Source organism: Leptosomus discolor, chromosome 11 (genome assembly GCF_034619465.1).
Source record: "Leptosomus discolor isolate bLepDis1 chromosome 11, bLepDis1.hap2, whole genome shotgun sequence".
Taxonomy (NCBI): domain Eukaryota; kingdom Metazoa; phylum Chordata; class Aves; order Leptosomiformes; family Leptosomidae; genus Leptosomus; species Leptosomus discolor.
Genome location: NC_141401.1, coordinates 11,699,428 through 11,717,400, shown reverse-complemented (window position 1 = coordinate 11,717,400; position 17,973 = coordinate 11,699,428). Strand labels below are relative to the sequence as shown.

At 36.9% G+C, this 17,973-nt stretch overlaps 1 protein-coding gene across 1 annotated transcript in view; it reads left to right on the top strand.

Annotated features, from left to right (window-relative positions):
* TRPM7 (transient receptor potential cation channel subfamily M member 7) overlaps nucleotides 1–17,973 on the top strand; it is a 58,788-nt gene that overhangs the window by 14,803 nt on the left and 26,012 nt on the right. The window contains exons 3-11 of the mRNA XM_086471321.1: nucleotides 7,397–7,476; nucleotides 9,868–9,906; nucleotides 10,374–10,572; nucleotides 12,260–12,473; nucleotides 13,007–13,131; nucleotides 13,745–13,916; nucleotides 14,779–14,953; nucleotides 16,787–16,910; nucleotides 17,795–17,867. Coding sequence (XP_086327447.1) covers nucleotides 7,397–7,476; nucleotides 9,868–9,906; nucleotides 10,374–10,572; nucleotides 12,260–12,473; nucleotides 13,007–13,131; nucleotides 13,745–13,916; nucleotides 14,779–14,953; nucleotides 16,787–16,910; nucleotides 17,795–17,867 — 1,201 coding nt within the window. The remainder of the gene's footprint in view (nucleotides 1–7,396; nucleotides 7,477–9,867; nucleotides 9,907–10,373; nucleotides 10,573–12,259; nucleotides 12,474–13,006; nucleotides 13,132–13,744; nucleotides 13,917–14,778; nucleotides 14,954–16,786; nucleotides 16,911–17,794; nucleotides 17,868–17,973) is intronic.

The following is a 17,973-nucleotide window of genomic DNA, read 5'->3' as shown; positions in this document are numbered from 1 at the left end:
AGAGCAAATCTCCTGAACTGTTTAATAAAGAATAGGATTGTTGAAGGTTTGTTTAGGCACTAAGGGAGCCATTGATATGAAGATTCGTATCTTTGCTCGCTGGCTCATTTGAGGTCTGCTGCTGAATAAGAAGTGCAGGAGAATCAACAGAAGGCTTTCTCTGACTGCCCTTTTTCCTTCCCTGCTTCCTCAACAGTTTTTATTTAGAACAGAATCAGTATTTTTTTTGCTGTTGAGCGATTTATTTTCAGAACTGTAGCAGTATTTTCACTGGAGAAGTCTTTCAACCCAGAAAAGTAGAGCTGTTTGGTTTCTTATGAGTCAAGTGAAGCCAGGTGAACCGTTCTGCTCAGAACAGGATCTTCAACATAGCAGAGACACCTTTTGTGCACGATGGGTCGGTCTGTGTCTGAGCCAGTCAGGGTCTGTGACAAGAGGTGCCCCAATGGGTTTAGAAAAAAATAAGTGAAACAACTTTTTCTTGTAGATGAGGCTAGTAGTTGTTTCCCAATAACAATGAAATAATCCTGATGTGGAGAGCAGGTAAAATACCCTTGCAAAAATTTTCATTTGTGATGGGGTTAAACAACAACTCAAGATGAACGCACAGTCCTTCTCGTTTAGAGTGACGTACTTCATAGGGATACGTTGACGTACTCTTTATGCATATCATTTGGCATTGTGATAATATTTGGGCCTTTTTGTCTTTCCAGTATTGCACATATCCATACTTCCTATAGAAGTTACTTGAAAAAATTGGTAAGGTTGACTAATACTCTAGTTACTGACTCAGAAAGAAATTTTGTAAGCTTTTTGTGTGTGTTGTGTATTTTCTGGACAGATGGAACTGTTACTCTTCAGCAGAGTCTTTTAAATACAGTTTGTAATACTAGCTGGCTAAATGCTTTGTTTTCTCCCCCCCTTTAAAACAAAACAAAACAAAACAAAAAACCCCAAACAGTAATTACAGAGGTATGTCATTTTAAATTGCAAGGAAAGCAAGTAAATTAAATGTCTGGGGTTTGCTGGAGCCAAGAGTTTAAAACAAGCGTTAGCAAATATATGGCATCAAACCGCCTACCTTTTTCTTTTTTCCTCCTATCTGCTTATTTACCTAACATTAGCTGAAGTTCTAAAGACTTTCCTCAAATTATAAGTGTTTCCTTGAGGAACTGAGTTGTGCTGTGCTAGCGTTTTTAATACAAAATCTTAGGTATTTTCTTTGGGAAATGTAGGCGTAACTATCTTTTGGATGACTCTCCACCCCATACACAGTGGCTTATTACTTAGCTCGTCCTGGGATGCACATTTTCAGTACCGTTCAGTTAATTTGTACTGAGAACAAGGCCAGGTACTTTGCCTGGAGCAGAGTTCTTGCTGCCTTAAGGGTTTGAAGCCCCTGCTGGAAATCTTTGCAGTGAGAACTAGCATGCATTTTATTTGTGGCATCTCTTCCCACAGGAAGTTTTATGAATTCCAGACTACTTGATATGCGTTAGCTTAATTGGATATCATATTCATCCTGGTTGTTTGGCTTTTTTTTTTTTTTTTTTGTTTTGTTTTAACAGATGTCTTGAGTATGAAAGTGGTAAGAAAAAAGTTTGTTCGGAATTTCTGCCTTTCAGCTATAGCTGCAGGAACCCAGTGCTCAGTTAAGGGTTAGCTGGCTGGGCAGGGATCACAGTTCAGTCCCATGGTGTAGCACGTGTTTGGCTAATGAGGTGGGTTTCTTAGATAAGAGATCCTCTTGTAAATCATGAAAAGAGTGTGTGCAGTATGTATAGTTATATAAGAAGCAGTAACTTGTCAGTGGATATTTCCTTGAATAGACAAGCTAAAGGACGTTCGTAGTACAGAATGTCTCTTAGAAATGTTTTGAAATTTATCTTGTTGGTTGTAGGTGACCTAGACGGATAAGATTGCTCTACAGCAGTGCTAGCATGAGTGTTCCTGCTGCAGACTGTTTCCACTGTATCTTCTTGTTTTCAGGCTTGCTGAAACTTTCCATGTATTTTCTTTTGCTTAAATGGAAACTTAAGCTTTTTGAAAAATTGGAGGCGGTGGAGAAAGAATATAGAGTCTATTTATTTTTAAATAGAGGATAAATAAAATTGGATGATCTTTTCCTTTAAAAATTGTAGAATATATTGAGCTGCCATATGGTGTAAGCAAAGATTTGAAAGATGAAATATGAGATGCTGTAGAAAGTGATATGACTTCTAAATTTGAAACCGAGGTCTGTGCAATCAGTAATTGAGATCTCTGTTATCAGCTGTCCACAAAAGTCACAGTTTGGAATATTTAGTTTTTAATGCAGGTCAGGTTCCTGATTCAGCGGGTCAGCTTTGTACAGTAATTGTCAGCAGAACTGCTGGGTTGGTATGTAATGTTGCAGGTTTGAGAGCAATATATTTGGGATAAGTTAAATTTTAGTTTTGTAACAAATGTTCTATAACTCATGAGTATCCAACAGTTTACAGTATCACAAATGAGTAGAAAGAATAAACTGAGATCCTTTTGTACATGAACAAGTTCATGATTGTCAGCTGTACAGTACATTTGTACCTGCCGTATTTGCGTTCGTTGAAAGTCGTGCAAGTTATTTTGAGCTCTTGCCAGACAGGAAGGCTCACTTTCTATACAGAAAATAATTCAGACTAAACTTGTTGGATAAACTTGGATAATTTCACAATACTTTGATAAGGCTTTGCTATGCTGCTGTGCATCCATTGCTGCCCTGCTAGAACTTAGTTGGCATTTTATTTTCCTATGTTGAATGAGAGGCTCTTATAATAAACACGTGAGTTGAACAAGGAGAGAGTGGTAGGTGGTTGGGGTTTTTTTTGAGACCTGATCTCATACTGTACTTTGACTGCCTCTTTTTGTTTGTAACCTGCTATATACAAACCCTTATTGTTAACTTTGTGTTAAAAGTTTCATTCTACAAGGAGACTTGCTAAAAATGTAGTGAATTTCAGTAAAGATAACATAAGGAATTCCTTGCATCTTGAGCAGGTACACTTGAATAATTTCTATTGTTGGTACTTTGGAGTGGTAATGCTATTGATGAATCAAAAATAGCTAATACTAAAGTGGCTATGGTAAAACTTCCACCTGTTGTAAAAGGCTGTGGGATTATTTTGGCAGTTAGATATTTCCAGGAGTCATAAATACTGTGGTCGGGCATATTCTCTTGAGTTTGTAGTTCAACAAATACTTGTGTAAGTTTCGTTTCGAATAGCAATTATAATTATTTCAGCACTTGTGAAACTTATGAAAGGACTTATTTATTGGAAATAGTTTGAGGTATTTCCTTTAATCATGATCCCAGGCTGAGTATGTCTCTTCTAGCTTATTGAATTAAATCTATGTGCTTTTCGTTTCTCGAAGTTCTTTCAGAAGTACTGAAAGACACAGTGAACTTTGTTGTCTGCTCAGAAATCAGTACAACCAGAATGAGGTATCCTGCATAACCGTCTACAGCTTAAAGACTGAGCAAAAGCATTGTTGGACACTTCAGGACGAGGAGTCGGTGGTTACTGTAGTACATCTTCTAAAAAGTAAAAGTTAAGGGGTTTTTGGTGTGCAGATGAGATCCTGCCAACGTTGACTGCTAAGAGGTCCTGATGTGGTGACATTTTCATAGGTAACTCACCTGTAGGAAAAAGATAGTGAAGGTAATTCTGCAGTAATATTGATTGTATTAACATTTTTCTTCTAAGTATTAAATTTTATTTAGCTTCAGAGATTTGAAATGCATAGGAGAGAATCAGGAAAGCTAAGTTTTTTGGCTTTTTGTTTCCTCAAGATGCAAGTTTGAAAGGAAGGAAAGTAAATAGTTGAAAAGTAGCTCACTGTATGTTGATACTACTTGTGCTTTTTGCTAAAATCTGTCCATATGTTTTTGGGGGAGGGTTCATAGTTCCTTCTGCTCCCCCCTCTTCTATCCTTTTTCTTGACTAGCAGCACTACAGAGCTTACTGTATTGAGAGCTTCTGACCATCATGTAAGGCACGCCTTCTAAAATACACTAGCAAACCAGATCACTCCAATCAGCAGAAGTTGCCCCATGAGACTGGAAGCAGAGTTTAAGAGGTGTAGTTGTGTGTGCTGTAGAGATTATTAAAAAGCTTTAATAAGAGTAGGCAAGTTTTTAAAAACAGTCTGATAACTGCATATTGATTTTTGACTACTGGCTTGATCTCCTATTTTAACTTAATCTTTAGCTGATAAGGAAGTACTTCTTGGTGGTAGTTGCTGCAACTGGTTTATCTTAACGGTGTCCTTGTGTCATCTTCCTTTTTCTGGTCATCACAGGAACATTATGTAATAATAGTTCTTACTTACAGGGGAGGCAATATCATGTGTCAGTTCTTCCTACATTTTTAATGTGATCTTTACCTGTTATGGGAAATGGCTCTCTCATACTCTGTTCTCTTCTTGCTTTGCTTTTTTTTTTTCTTCTTTTTTTTTTTTTTTTTCCCTTTTCCCCTCTCCTCGACTGAAAACAAGACTCTGTAATTAGCAAGTTCTGTATAAAATATCTTGCAATACAGATTAATCAGCGTACAGGAGTGCTTCTGGAAAGAATCTAGTTTTACCAAAAGAAAAGTTCCAAGTATGTTTTAATAATATTATAGAACCTCCTCCACGTGAATAGCATAGATACACCTGTGCTTTACTGAAGGTATTTTTCACTGCTGAAGGATAGAGAGAAATCTTTGATGAGTGGTTGAAAGTGTACAGTTATTGTTTGTTGGTTTGTATTGTTTTTTTAATGTTCAGAACCGTTTTATATGAAAAATGGTGTTGCACATTGTGAGCCAGTGTTCTGTGTCCCCAGCTTTAATCAATGCTTAATAATAAACCAATATTGCATGGAGCAATTGACGCAATTACTTGTGGTTTATATACTTCAGATTTCAGTATCTAGCATGTTATGCGTGTGATAGCTTGCTTCAAGGTGTGGTTTTAGCCAGCTGGCTAAAACATTTGAGTGTTAAATTACTCTATCTTTTTATGTTCTGGAGGATCTGCAGAGTTCATCTGTAAGCTTAAACTACTACAATGTTAATGTAATTGATCTGTACAAGACCTCAGTTTTAAGAAATGAAGTACAAATACACATACCCATACAAACAGTGGGAACACTCAGAAAGCAGCTTCCAGAACTGGGATTCATATCGCAAAGGCTAAGGCTTTAATAGTGTTAAAGTACTATGAGAGGAGCAAGTTAAAAATTTGAGCTACCTACTATATGTATATTTTTACATATAGAATGATATACATATATAAAATCTATTTTTATGATACTGCTAATCTTCTGATGAAGTTAGAGAAGAGATGAAGCTGTTTTGACCCCAGCTCATGTAAGACACAGGTGTCCTAGGAATTACTCTGTTCCTTCGTGGAAAGTGATGTGCTTCTCTTTCTTATCCAAGAACTGAGGAGAACGCTACTGAAGGATTAGAGGTGAATTTTGAGGACAGCAGAGGAAGAGATCTTATCTTTCACAAGCCTGTTAAGAGTCAGTCACTTCAATCTTCTGCTCCAAAGGAGAAGGAAAAAAAAAAAAGACGCAAAAAAGAGGGAAGAGCACTGTAAATGTAATAGAATCCTTCATAACACCATCTTTGCATGTAATGTCTATTGTCCTGCTTTTCCTTTGCTAGGCCTTCTTTCTTCCTCCTTTGCAACAGCGTTCTTTCCTGTGTATAGGGAAAGGAGGTAGGACAGTAGTGAATAATGGCTGTGGCTGTTTATTCCAGGTGTTCAAAATATTCATTTAAATGTAAAATATATGGTGTGAGTGCTCATTCTGTTGTTTACAGCTATTCCCTGCCATGAGTCTTCCCTGTGGATTGTGCGTCTACGTTTCTCCTGCCCTTCTTTCTCTCTTGGGAAGTACCTGTACCCTGCAACTTTCTGTCTTCCTTGGAAGAGACTGGTGGCCCTCTTAATGTGAAGACAGAAACCGGAGCAGCAGTTTGTTGCCATCTTGACAGATTCATAGTCAAAGTTCACTAAAACAAAATACTGGAAGGATATCATGATGAATAATGTGGGAAAGATCTGCTGAGTCTGGGAAATGTTTTGAAAGAGGGTGGGCAGTCGTTTTCCAGGGACATATCTTAAAACTAGCTGGTACATTCTTACTTGTAATAATTTCTCTGCATTATCTGAAACTGATCTTGAAATTGCGGTCAGTGAAGAACCGTCCATCTTTACTGACTCTTCTGTTATAATAGATCTGAAAAAAAATTTTTTTTTAATTTCTTCATAGCTTCCACAGACTTCTGTTTAGATACGTATGAATAATATTCATCAGTCTTCCCCCCCGTCCCCATTGTAAAATAGAACAGGTATGCAATTTCTGAAATTTTCCTAAACGTAAAATGTGAATGCAGAAGAGGGCATGCTCTTACCAATGAAGAAATTTTAGTGTAATCTTAATAAGGATTTAAAGCAGTATTGCGTAAGGTGCAAATTGGCATCCCAAGGTTTTTTCTTGTTTCCGGTTTCTGAAAATCACGTCCGAGTTCTTTCCCAATGTATTGCTGAAACCTGACGTAGACGTTGGGCAATATGCATATTATTTAGCCGGTCATCCTGAGATTATCATGTAAGGTAATGTTACATGGCTGTTTAAAGCAACTGGAATGAAATTACGCCCCGCTAGTAAAATAGGTAAGCATTTGAAGTAAACATCCTTAATTTCATGTTTCAGAATGTGTTTCAAGTTTAGGCTTAAAACACAGCTTAGAGATGCTAATGAAATTTATTTGTTGAAATGAAAACTTTCTTGATGAAGAACAAAGGTTACGACCTATTTATCACTACTTGAAAAGACTGCTGGTGGTGTTAGAAAACTTCCTTACCTGCAATTTCAAGATGAAAATTTTACTTTATTAAAGCAGTAAATAGATGAAATTTACTGTTATCTCAGTATAGTGCGGTTAGTTTTTAAAAAAATATAACTGAATTTTTTTTTCCTTAGCAAGGCAGGTAGACAGTGTATTTTGAAATAGTTTGGGATTTTTTGGTACATCTTTATTTGCATATTGTAAGTCTTTGCTATTTAAATGTTAGCTTTGAAAAATATTAACACTGGATTTTAAAGGATTTGTGTATAAAATAAGTTATATAATGATTCTGGTTATCTCAGCTTTTAGGCAGTGTGAGATGCTTTTCTAGGGTCATATATAGTTTTGTTAGTTTTTGAGAGACAGCAAAACGTTAAATGACGGTTTAACTTCTTTATGTTGGACGCTATTTGCCTTCATCCTTAAATAAAAAAACCCCTCATATTCTAATTCTTGTTTCCTTAAAAAACATTTTTTGTTGCAAAGTTATGTGATTTGGTTTTTATAATAATGTTACACTTTTTATTTTTCAGTCCCAGAAATCCTGGATAGAAAATACTTTCACGAAGAGGGAGTGTGTGTATATTATACCAAGCTCAAAGGACCCCCACAGGTAAATGAGAAATGATGCAAGTACTCATTGCTACTCTTTACAAAACTGACTTTTTTTAATTATACAGAGAGTGTATAATGGATTTTTGGACTAATTTCTTTATCTGTATGAAATACTGTCTTTAGTGTACTCCTTCGTGACTGGGCATTGCCACTCTTTGAGTCTAGCTTGGATTTTTTTTTTTTCTTTCTTCTGAAAGTACTTTGGCATTGCAGAAATCTCTGTTTCCCCTGTTCTCTTTGCTGCTTCTTACCAGTCTTGCTGTTGATGTCTATGGTGTGTCTACACTGTGAGGGTTTTGTAATTTTCTTTTTTTTTTCTTTTTTCTTTTTTTGGTGGCATAGTTCTGAAGTCAGAAAGTCTCATAGAGATACCCTCTATTGGAATTTAAAAAACAGCGGTGTGAGCATAGGGTGAAGTGTCAAAATAAACCTGACAGTGCAGGAAAAAGGGATGAAGAATTTATAGAAGAATAAAGAAAAACAGAAATCATGGTGGGGAGAAAAAATTAGAAAACAAAGACTGGAGAAATATTTGCTTCCAGGGAAGACAGATTAAAAATTGAACAGTTCAGATACTAAAAGATTTCACGTGGGATCTAGTAATTTTTTCATCCTTAAGTTCTGTAAGGAAAAAATGAGGCTGAGAAATGGGGAAATATGTTTCTAGAGGGGAGGCTGAGACTAATAAAGAATATTTTTGCATATCTCACATGCTGCTTTTACCTATACTAAATTAGAGATGTGAAGTCAAGCAAGTTTGTAATAACTCTAATTGGTAGAGTTTACCTTCACTAAATGTTGCAGATACAATTTAAGAGTTCCTACAATGACTGAATTTGATGTGCGTAGTCGTAACATCTGTGTTACATATTAAAGTCAAATTGAAAATAGATTAAAAATTGATATTTTAAGGCAGTTTTGTCTTCTCAAAATCTTTACTGTTGTCATTATAGATATCAGATCAGCTTTTTTGTTTTAGCTTCATATATTTGAGAGCAGCTGAGAAACCTTTTCTTCTGAATTCAAGAAACTTCTATTTCAGTCTTTTCCATAAAAACAGTTATAAAGTACTTTTGTTCCGTTGGGGCAGAGTATTATTTTTCTTTTAAGAACTTTGGTTTTAGGCAGAAAAAGAACAAAGTAAATGCTGTAGAATTTTTAAGTTATTGTAAATAATTCACCACGTTCCTTGAAACCATGTGACATGAGAAGCTTTTAGAATTTATAGCCATGACTGTAGCACATGGAAAATTTGCAAATGCAAACAAAGTAATTAGGAAGCTGTTAAAATTTCCAGAGCATTTCACAAGGAACAGAATGATCTTCAACACTTGCCCTTTTAGTTTAACCCATTTATAACATACAACAGACTTTACAACTTTCCCATCAGATTTTGTCCTTCAATTTCTAAGAGTCGCTTACTGTTGTTCATGAAGTAAATGAATCAAATATAGACAGTATTCGTTATGTTTTGTTGCTCTGTACCTTTTAGTATAGATAATTATAATTTAACAGCTGTTAGAGAAAATCTAAAGCTATAGTTCAGTATTAAAACCACAGATGATTAGCAGCAGTGTAACTTCTGTAGAGGACAAAATAAAAAAATTGTTTATGCCGAAAATCTGAAAATAGTTCAAGACTACTGTATGACATCTGTATTTGTATGCTTTTGCTTACTAGCTCTTAACCATCGTTAGTTAACAGCTGCTTATGAAAATTATGGAAAATGATGATATAAATTTACCTGCTGTGCTGATTTTAAATGTTAAGAAAGCTGTTAGCAGGAAAACACGGAAATTTTTTAAGATGGAAGAGGGTAGAAATTATATTATGAACTTTATATAAAGACACCGTAAGGTTTGTTCAAATACGTCTTTTTCCATACGTGCAGCTCAGAAGTGATCAAATAACCTTCCCACACAGGCAGTTCAACTTGGGTATATATTAGAAGGATGAATTTGTAGAACAGATGTAATATAAAGTTAGAATGAATCCAAGAAGGTGCTGGTCTGTAAGTAACTTCTCAGTATCTAGCAAAATTTTTCAGTTTGAGTACTGCAGATAATCCAGTCCGAAATACTCCCGGGCTTCAGATACTGATGGTTCAAAGCCTGAAAACCCGTCTGAAGTCTCAGGACTGAAGCTTTTGCATGTTCATGCATTTTTACTTGCCAAGTATCCTACAGTCATGTAAAATAAGGACAGAAAAGTTACCATGTTAAAAACAGGCAAACTTGGGCAGCGTGTTTTCAATTTACTGGGGATCTCTTTTGTTCAGTAATCCTTCTGTAAGCATGTGAAGTGGTGTAAGTGATCTGTCCCTGGCTGCCCCGCCTCCCACCCCAACCTGAAGCTGAAAATAACTTATATCTTTAAATATTTCTTATAGATGCCTTCCAGGATGTCAGATTTGTCAACAACTTGTCAGGTAAGAGTTCTTTGTAATTACAATATTTACGAACATTGTTTTTTCCATTAAATAAATGCTTTCATGATAGGGTTTTAAAAAGTTTGATCAATATTGCAAATGACAAGTTGGTGAAAGGTGAGATATAAACCAAATATAACTAATGAATAAAGAACTGTCTGCAATATGTAGATCACAGATTTAGAAATGTTATATAAATTACTTGGCTTCAAAGAATGAGTTTCTTCTGGCGTCCAACTTGCTATCTCAGTGAGCTTCAACATTTTACGTAGTAATTATGTATTGTAATTAATGCTTGCCATAGAATTTGCAGCAAGTTTTGCTCTAGAAAAGAGGTTTATATAATATTTAGAATGCTTGCTTTCTAAATCTGATGTATCTCTGTTTATAGATAAAAGTAGTTCTTCTCTCTTGTCTTCTAATCATAGTGCTTACTAAAGTATTCTAAATGATATGGTTGGGTGCAGGTGCTGTTGTGGCCGCTTGGTCAGACAACATGCTTGTTTTACTGCAAGTCTTGCTATGAAATACTCCGATGTGAAGCTGGGTGAAAACTATAATCAGGAAATAGAAGAATGGTCAGTGGAAAAACACACAGAACAGACCTCTACTGATGCTTATGGTGTCATCAACTTTCAAGGTGGCTCTCATTCTTACAGGGCTAAGGCATGTATGACGTTTTCTTTTTTTCTTACTCTAAACATGTTGATAGAGATGGGTGCTTCATTTAACTTCTGAAGTTGAAGGCTGAGAACAATGTCACCCATGTTGTAACAAACCAGTTCCCTCTACTATTCTAGCCATTTTTTTATTGTGATCTGAATTCTGTCTAATTTCAATTTTTAAATTTATTTTCATAACAAAAGTCAGAATTAGTCGTATTCATCTACAGGCTTACCTTCAAATTGCAAATGATGTTAAGAGTTCATAATTACTTCAGCAAAACATTACATTAAGAATTTAGTGTCACTGTTTCAGACTTGGTGAAAATATAGCTTTCTCATCTGTGCTGCTTGCTTACTCTCTACTGTTAAATTTGTGTAGGATCTGTTAAGTAACATCTGTGGTCTTAACCCTCCATAATTTTCAAACTCTGAAAAGTCATTTAAAATTATGGACAGATGTGGAATATGCTGCTTTAATAGATTTATTCAAAATTATTAAAGCATAATTGTACTGATCAGAATAATTAAGTTTTTTGGGAGAGGAAGTTAGTTAAAAACAAGCATACCAATAAATAGAAGTTTTGGAAACCAGCTCTTAATTCACAAGTGCACATGTACTGGAAAGGCTAGGAAACTGGAAATTCTGATATATTCACCACAACTGTTTTATAAAGGATTTCTGGTTGGGGTAGAAAGGATTTAATGCTCATGCAGTTAGAAACTGCAGGGGTTTCTGATACAGGGTGGCTCCTATTGCCAAACTGAAGTGGTTGAATGAGGGAGCTGTTGTTCTTCATGCAGCTGGCAGAGCCTCCAAGGAGAGTCCAGTGCTCTAGGGTCAGATCATCTCTGTGGAGAGAAGGGCTCTTAGCAGAACTCTTTCATGTTTGTAATAGCAGGTTATGTGTTCCTTTGTATGCTTACTATAGCTTAAAATTGCTGCAAATCCTTTTCTAGAGTACAGAAATAGCAAGCTGCCTATACTAATTTCTGTGCTTTCTTCTGCAGATTGCTGGTGGGGTTGCTAAAACCAGTTTATTGGAATAGCGATGGGTTTTTTAGTTAGAGCTTGATTCCAGTAGGGCTTAATTTCTGCATAATGTCCCATTCTCTGTTGAATAGCACTTATTAAAGATGCAGCAGTATTTTTAACTTATCAGCCATTTGCTTAATCTTACACTGTTAAACATAGCCAGTCAAAAAGGTGCTAGTTTTGATATCTTCTATTAGAGCATGTAGCTTTCCTTCTCACCAGGAATAGGGAAGGAAAAGCAAGCAACTGCTTTTCTGTAAAACATTTTGCAGGGGACATACAAGCCTCTCCCCAGTAGATGGCAGAACTTTTATAAATATTTCTGAATTTCATCTAATTTAGAGATCATCCAATGCTTTCATAAAGACTCATTTTTCTAGGTTACTGTGCCAGTGGGATGGAATAACATGGTCTTTCTATAGTTGTTCCCTTTCCAAAACTTGCTTTCAAAACTGTTAACTGTCTTGTCCTTAATTCTGGAGGGTATAAAGTAAGCTTGTTCATTTATTGCATCTGCCGTGCTTTGAAAAAGTAAATTACATTTTCCATAGCCAGGAATAGGATAATGTGTCCTGAAATACATCCTGGTACTTCTTTTCACACACTGATTCTGTGATGATTTAAAAACCTTTTAACTCTCTTCTTGTGCCTGCAGTATGTACGATTGTCATATGACACTAAGCCTGAAGCTATTCTGCAGCTTATGCTTAAAGAATGGCAGATGGAGTTGCCGAAGCTTGTTATATCTGTACATGGGGGCATGCAGAAATTTGAACTTCACCCACGCATCAAACAGTTGCTTGGCAAAGGTCTGATTAAAGCTGCAGTTACAACAGGAGCCTGGATTATAACTGGAGGAGTGAACACAGGTAAAGAAGTACCAGTGAATGTGCACAGTTAACTAGATCATGGTTTATAAGAGCCAAAAGACTTAATGGAGGCGTAGCTTAATCTTAAAGCAAAGGAAATTTGAGTGAGTTTGGTCAATTGAAATTAATGTAATACATTTTGAACATGTGTAGTTGGAAGTGGGCTGCTGTTTCGTCTTGCAAAGAGAAACAACGCAAAGTTGGGGTTTTTGGTGCTTGTTTGGGTTTGGGGTTTTTTTGGGGTTGGTTTTTTGGTTTTTGAAACTGCAAGAAGACAAAGTTAATGTGATTAGAACAAGTACAGTAATGTACTGAAAACTCTTTACTTTTTACTAGGCTAATGTTTATTATTTGTTGAATTACTGATGCATATTACTTTGTTTCCTTCTAGTAGATGTGGTATGGTGCTTCTTCTTTGTTGGTGTGTTATGTAGGTTCCCAGGTCCTTAAAGGCCCAGTTAACTAATAAACCAGTTTTATTTCTTAATAAGATGCACCATTCAGTACATCGAAATGTTTTTGTGCACAAACAGGTGTTGCAAAACATGTTGGTGATGCCCTAAGAGAACACGCTTCCAGATCATCTCGAAAGATTTGCACTATTGGGATTGCTCCGTGGGGAGTGATTGAAAACCGAAATGACCTTGTTGGAAGAGATGTAAGGATAAATTACCTAACTGAAATAGTGATTTACCTGACTGACTTTTTGACAAATCTGCTCAAGCGTGTGTTTTCACTTGCTTTGCACCATTGGAATACTTGCTTTACTGTGAACATACATCGACGTCCGTGACTTATGCAAGATCATTACTGTAAACAAGTTGCAAAATGCAGATGTGCTAGGGGAGGAGCTTGTTCTCAAGTACTTAATCCTTTTTTCTCCCCTACTGATATTACTGAATCAAATAACAAAAATTCTGAAGTATTACAGATAATTCACCTTTACAGAGGATGGTAAGCTGAAAAATGTCGATGCGGAGTCTTCAGTGCTACTGTTTGCCAGAGCAGTCACAGGTTTTCCCCGAGAGACCTTTGTGAAGGATCTTTTCTCTGTTATCCTTCAGAAGAGAATCCTTTTGTGATATAGGTACCTGCCTTTCTGAATGATGTTAAGAGCTACAGCTGTTGGTGTATCCTGACCCATGGCAGGCTTATATGTCAGTACTTCTTGTTGAGCCACCAATTCTTGTGTCTAGACAAAAAGTTAAGTTTCACAGCCACAAATGTGAATCTTTACAAGTAAAAGACATTGTTGTGTGCTTATACTTTAGGTGGTTGCTCCGTATCAAACCTTGTTAAACCCATTGAGTAAACTAAACGTCCTAAATAACCTCCATTCCCATTTCATTCTGGTGGATGATGGAACAGTTGGAAAGTATGGAGCAGAGGTTAAATTGCGGAGAGAACTGGAAAAAACTATTAATTTGCAACGGATCCATGCAAGTAAGTAATTCTGATACCTGAGGGCTGAGGTTTACTATGCTTTAATGAAAAAGGTACTTGCACCAAACATCTGAATGAGAAAATAGAAAAATTAGTCTTTTGTTTACATATGAAGTCTGAGTGATAATTTTGCAAATTTCAACTGCTGCTTTGGACCCTAGATATTGCTGGTAGATTTGGGATTTCTTTGGGACCAGAGAGGAGGGTTCATTTGAATAAAGTTGTCAATTTTGCTTTGATAAAGCAAATGTACATTGCTTGAGTTGTCAGTATGTTGTCAACCCTTACTGGTCTGATTGATTCATGGTTTTGACGCTGCTCACTTGCAGTTTCACAATAGGGCAGTTGAATTTGTAAAACATCATCTGTGTTTGTGCAAAGAAGCCATGACTGGTTTTGGTGTTTTCCCAATTATGGAGCAACACGTGCGTGTTTTTTCTTCTAGGAATGCTTTTGCAATACTCTCTGTCAGTAGAGGGTTTACGTGTAACTATGTTCAAATTATATACATTGTCATCTTTGAAAACTGTTTGGGGGAATGTGAAAGGGGAGTTCCCTAAAGAAAACATGTTCGTTTTTCTGCGTTAGTTCAGGAATATTTCTGTGAAGAATCTCTTCTGTTTTGTAGACTGCATTCTGTTGTTTTTATCAGCTTCTTTTTAGTGCTTTGCCCCTAGCCCAAAGTAGAAACAGTGCTTGAAACTGTGCTTTAGCAACAGTTAAAATGTCTGGCAGGCAGCATTTTCATTTTTATTCAATAGAAGGGACATACTTGATGCATTAAATATGTAAAATTCATCTTAGCATTCCCTATACACTCACAACATTGTCTGGTTTTTATTATTTATTTACAACTTTATAGGAATTGGCCAAGGTGTGCCTGTGGTGGCACTTGTATTCGAAGGTGGCCCCAATGTCATACTCACAGTTTTAGACTTCCTTCAAGAAAGTCATCCTGTGCCGGTGGTAGTGTGTGAAGGAACTGGTAGAGCTGCAGACATATTGGCGTATGTTCACAAGCAAACAGAGGAGGGAGGGTAAGTCCTAGCACTACTAGCCAAACTATCAGTCATACATAGATGGGTTTTGAGACCATTCCTTAGTGGATTTGTACAAGAGCTTTTTCTGCGGAAAGGCAAAGCCTAAAAGTGGAGAGTGTAATCTTGCCTGTGATGCAGCTTTCCAGGTTGGCTGTGATAATAGCTCTGGCTAAAGACCAAGACTTCTTTTCTAGTTCTAGGTTCCTCCCACATGCCTTGTACCAGTTGCACCAAACTCTGTGGTGTATGCTTTCTTTAGCAATACTTACAAAAAGGATGGGGAAAGTGTACACACCTGTATCTGAAATTAGGGGAAGCATCTCGTGTGTAACTTCAGTTACTTCAGTAATTTTGTTACACCGCTGTAACTAGAGGACCCAACTCAGTTCAAATGCTCTGTCTGCTTCACTTCAAATTTTAACTAAGTCACAGTAACTTAAATGATAAATGTGACTGTTCATAAGTGTGCACAACAGAGTTATGCTCAACAGAAATCAGAGCTGACCAAACCTTGCAGAGAAATGAGAACATCACAGAGAATAGTATGTTACCAAACTGCTTGAAAATGCCAGTTGACTACGTTGAATGGTAATATTTTCATGCAGTTAGCTGTTGCATAGTAGTAACTTTTTTTTGAAAAGGGCTCTGTCATGGTTTAACCCCAGCCAGCAACTCAGCACCATACAGTTGCTCACTCGCTCCCTGCCCCGCCCCCCAGTGGGATGGGAAAGAGAATCAAAAAGGCAAAAGTGAGAAAACTTGCGGGTTGAGATAAAGACAGTTTAATAGGTAAAGCAAAAGCCACACGTGCAAGCAAAGTAAAACAAGGAATTCGTTCCCAACTTCCCATCAGCAGGCAGGCGCTCAGCCACCTCCAGGAAAGCAGGGCTCCATCGTGCGTCATGGTTACTGGGGAAGACAAACACCATCACTCTTGAACGTTCCCCCCGTCTTCTTCTTCTTCCCTTGGCTTTATATGCTAAGCGTGACATCGTAGGGGATGGAATATCCCTTTGGTCAGCTGGGGTCAGCTGTCCCAGCTGTGTCCCCTCCCAACTTCTCGTGCACCCCCAGTCTCCTCGCTGGTGGGATGGGCCAAGAAGCAGAAAAGGCCCTGACTCTGTAAGTGCTGCTCAGCAGTAATTAAACCATCCCTGTGTTATGAACTCTGTTTCCAGCACACATCCAAAACACAGCCCCATACCAGCTACCGTGAAGACAATTAACTCTATCCCAGCCAAAACCAGCACAGGATCAGAAAGAGTTTCTATATTGTTTCTTCTGAGTAGTCTTAAAACTGAACTTTTTAGCTTAGAAAACACTTGTCTAAGTATAGTTTCAAATGAAAGGGATGTGCTTGGGCTCCATAATACTTAGTGATTACCAGTTAGTTGTCAGACTGGCATAAATCCTTAAACATTGGGTCGTTGTTGCAGGGACTGCCTCAGAACCAGGAGGCAGGGATCTGATGTAGCAGTAAACTCAACAGCTTTGTCCATAGTAAGATCAGAAGCAGGTCTTGTTCAGAGGAGTGAGTATGTAGTATTTTGTGTTAAAAATCTTTTAGTTTAGAATATCTCAGGAACTGAGTATGGGAAGGAAAGGGGGAGAAGCTGAGTTACTTTTATGAGGCAGTAGTAGAAAGTCGTAGATTAAGCAACCTGTATTTCTTTCTAAAGATTACCCAAGATTTTGCCACTGAAACAGTAATAAGCTTCTAGATAGCAGGACTTCAAAAAACTAATTGTATTAGTTGAAACTAATTAAATGTGGCATTTTTCTTACTGTTTATGTATAACGTGTTTTCCTGTTTGTTTGTTTCAATCTCAGGAGTGTTCCTGAGGGTGCTGAGCCTGAAATCATTTCAACCATCAAAAAGACATTTAACTTTGGTCAAAGCGAAGCAGTTCATTTGTTTCAGACATTGCTGGAATGCATGAAAAAAAAAGAGCTTGTAAGTAGATCTTGCCATAAAAAAATTTTTATGCAAGGTGCAAGCATTTGTGAATGTAATATTAAATTGTGTATCGATGTTGATGAAGAGTCATTCAAGAATATTTTTTGGACATAGTGGATCTTCCAGTTATAGAAGATAGTCAAATACAGTTTTCGTGTATACTTTATCTCATGGCCAAGAGAGACTTAATTCTTGTGATTATTTCTGGAAATCTGAGTTAGTTTTTTCCAAGCATATTTGTTTTCAGTTGATAGGATTCTCATTTGTTTATAGTGTGTATGTATTTTATATTTGGGTTGCTGCCCTTCTTTCTTGCTTTGATTTTTGAAAACCTTGGGACTTCTTTGCTTTTTGTTGATCTTTTAATTATGACTGTACTAACAAAGGTCTACTATCACTGCATGCTTAAAGCAAAAGCACTTTAGAGCTTTACATGTAGCCTGCGATCAGGTACTGGTGTCTCATTTGGGCATCATATTATGCTGTTCTGAAGTTTAAAATTGTCGTATTCGGCTAAGCATGTTTGCTGGCAGGTTAATCTCATAATCTAGAGTGAACTGGAGGGGTAACCGGAATACTGTGTGGTGTTTATAAACAATAGAGAACTGTAGTCATAGTGGGAAAAGAAGTTCAAATTCATAGACGAGTGTAAAGGGTTCCTGCTATGTGTTTTCTCATAAAGGATTGCCGTGCGTGGCACCCAGTTAGGAAAACAAAACAAGAGTGCACACTAAAGGTAAGTTTAAATTGAGCATAGGTTTAAACTGCATCGAAGATAAGGCGACTTTTTAATGTATTCCTGATGTAAAAGACTGGAACTAATCGCCTTTGCCTGGAAATAACTTTAATATATGTTTTCCCCATTTTGCCCTTTTGGACAGATTACAGTTTTTCATATTGGGTCAGACGAACATCAGGACATTGATGTTGCAATACTTACAGCATTGTTAAAAGGTGAGACTTTTAATTTTGAGAGCATTTGGAATCCCCAGCTATTGTTGTTTAGTCTTTGTATGATGCATAATTTATAAAATACTGTAGTCTGTAGGAATCATTAGTT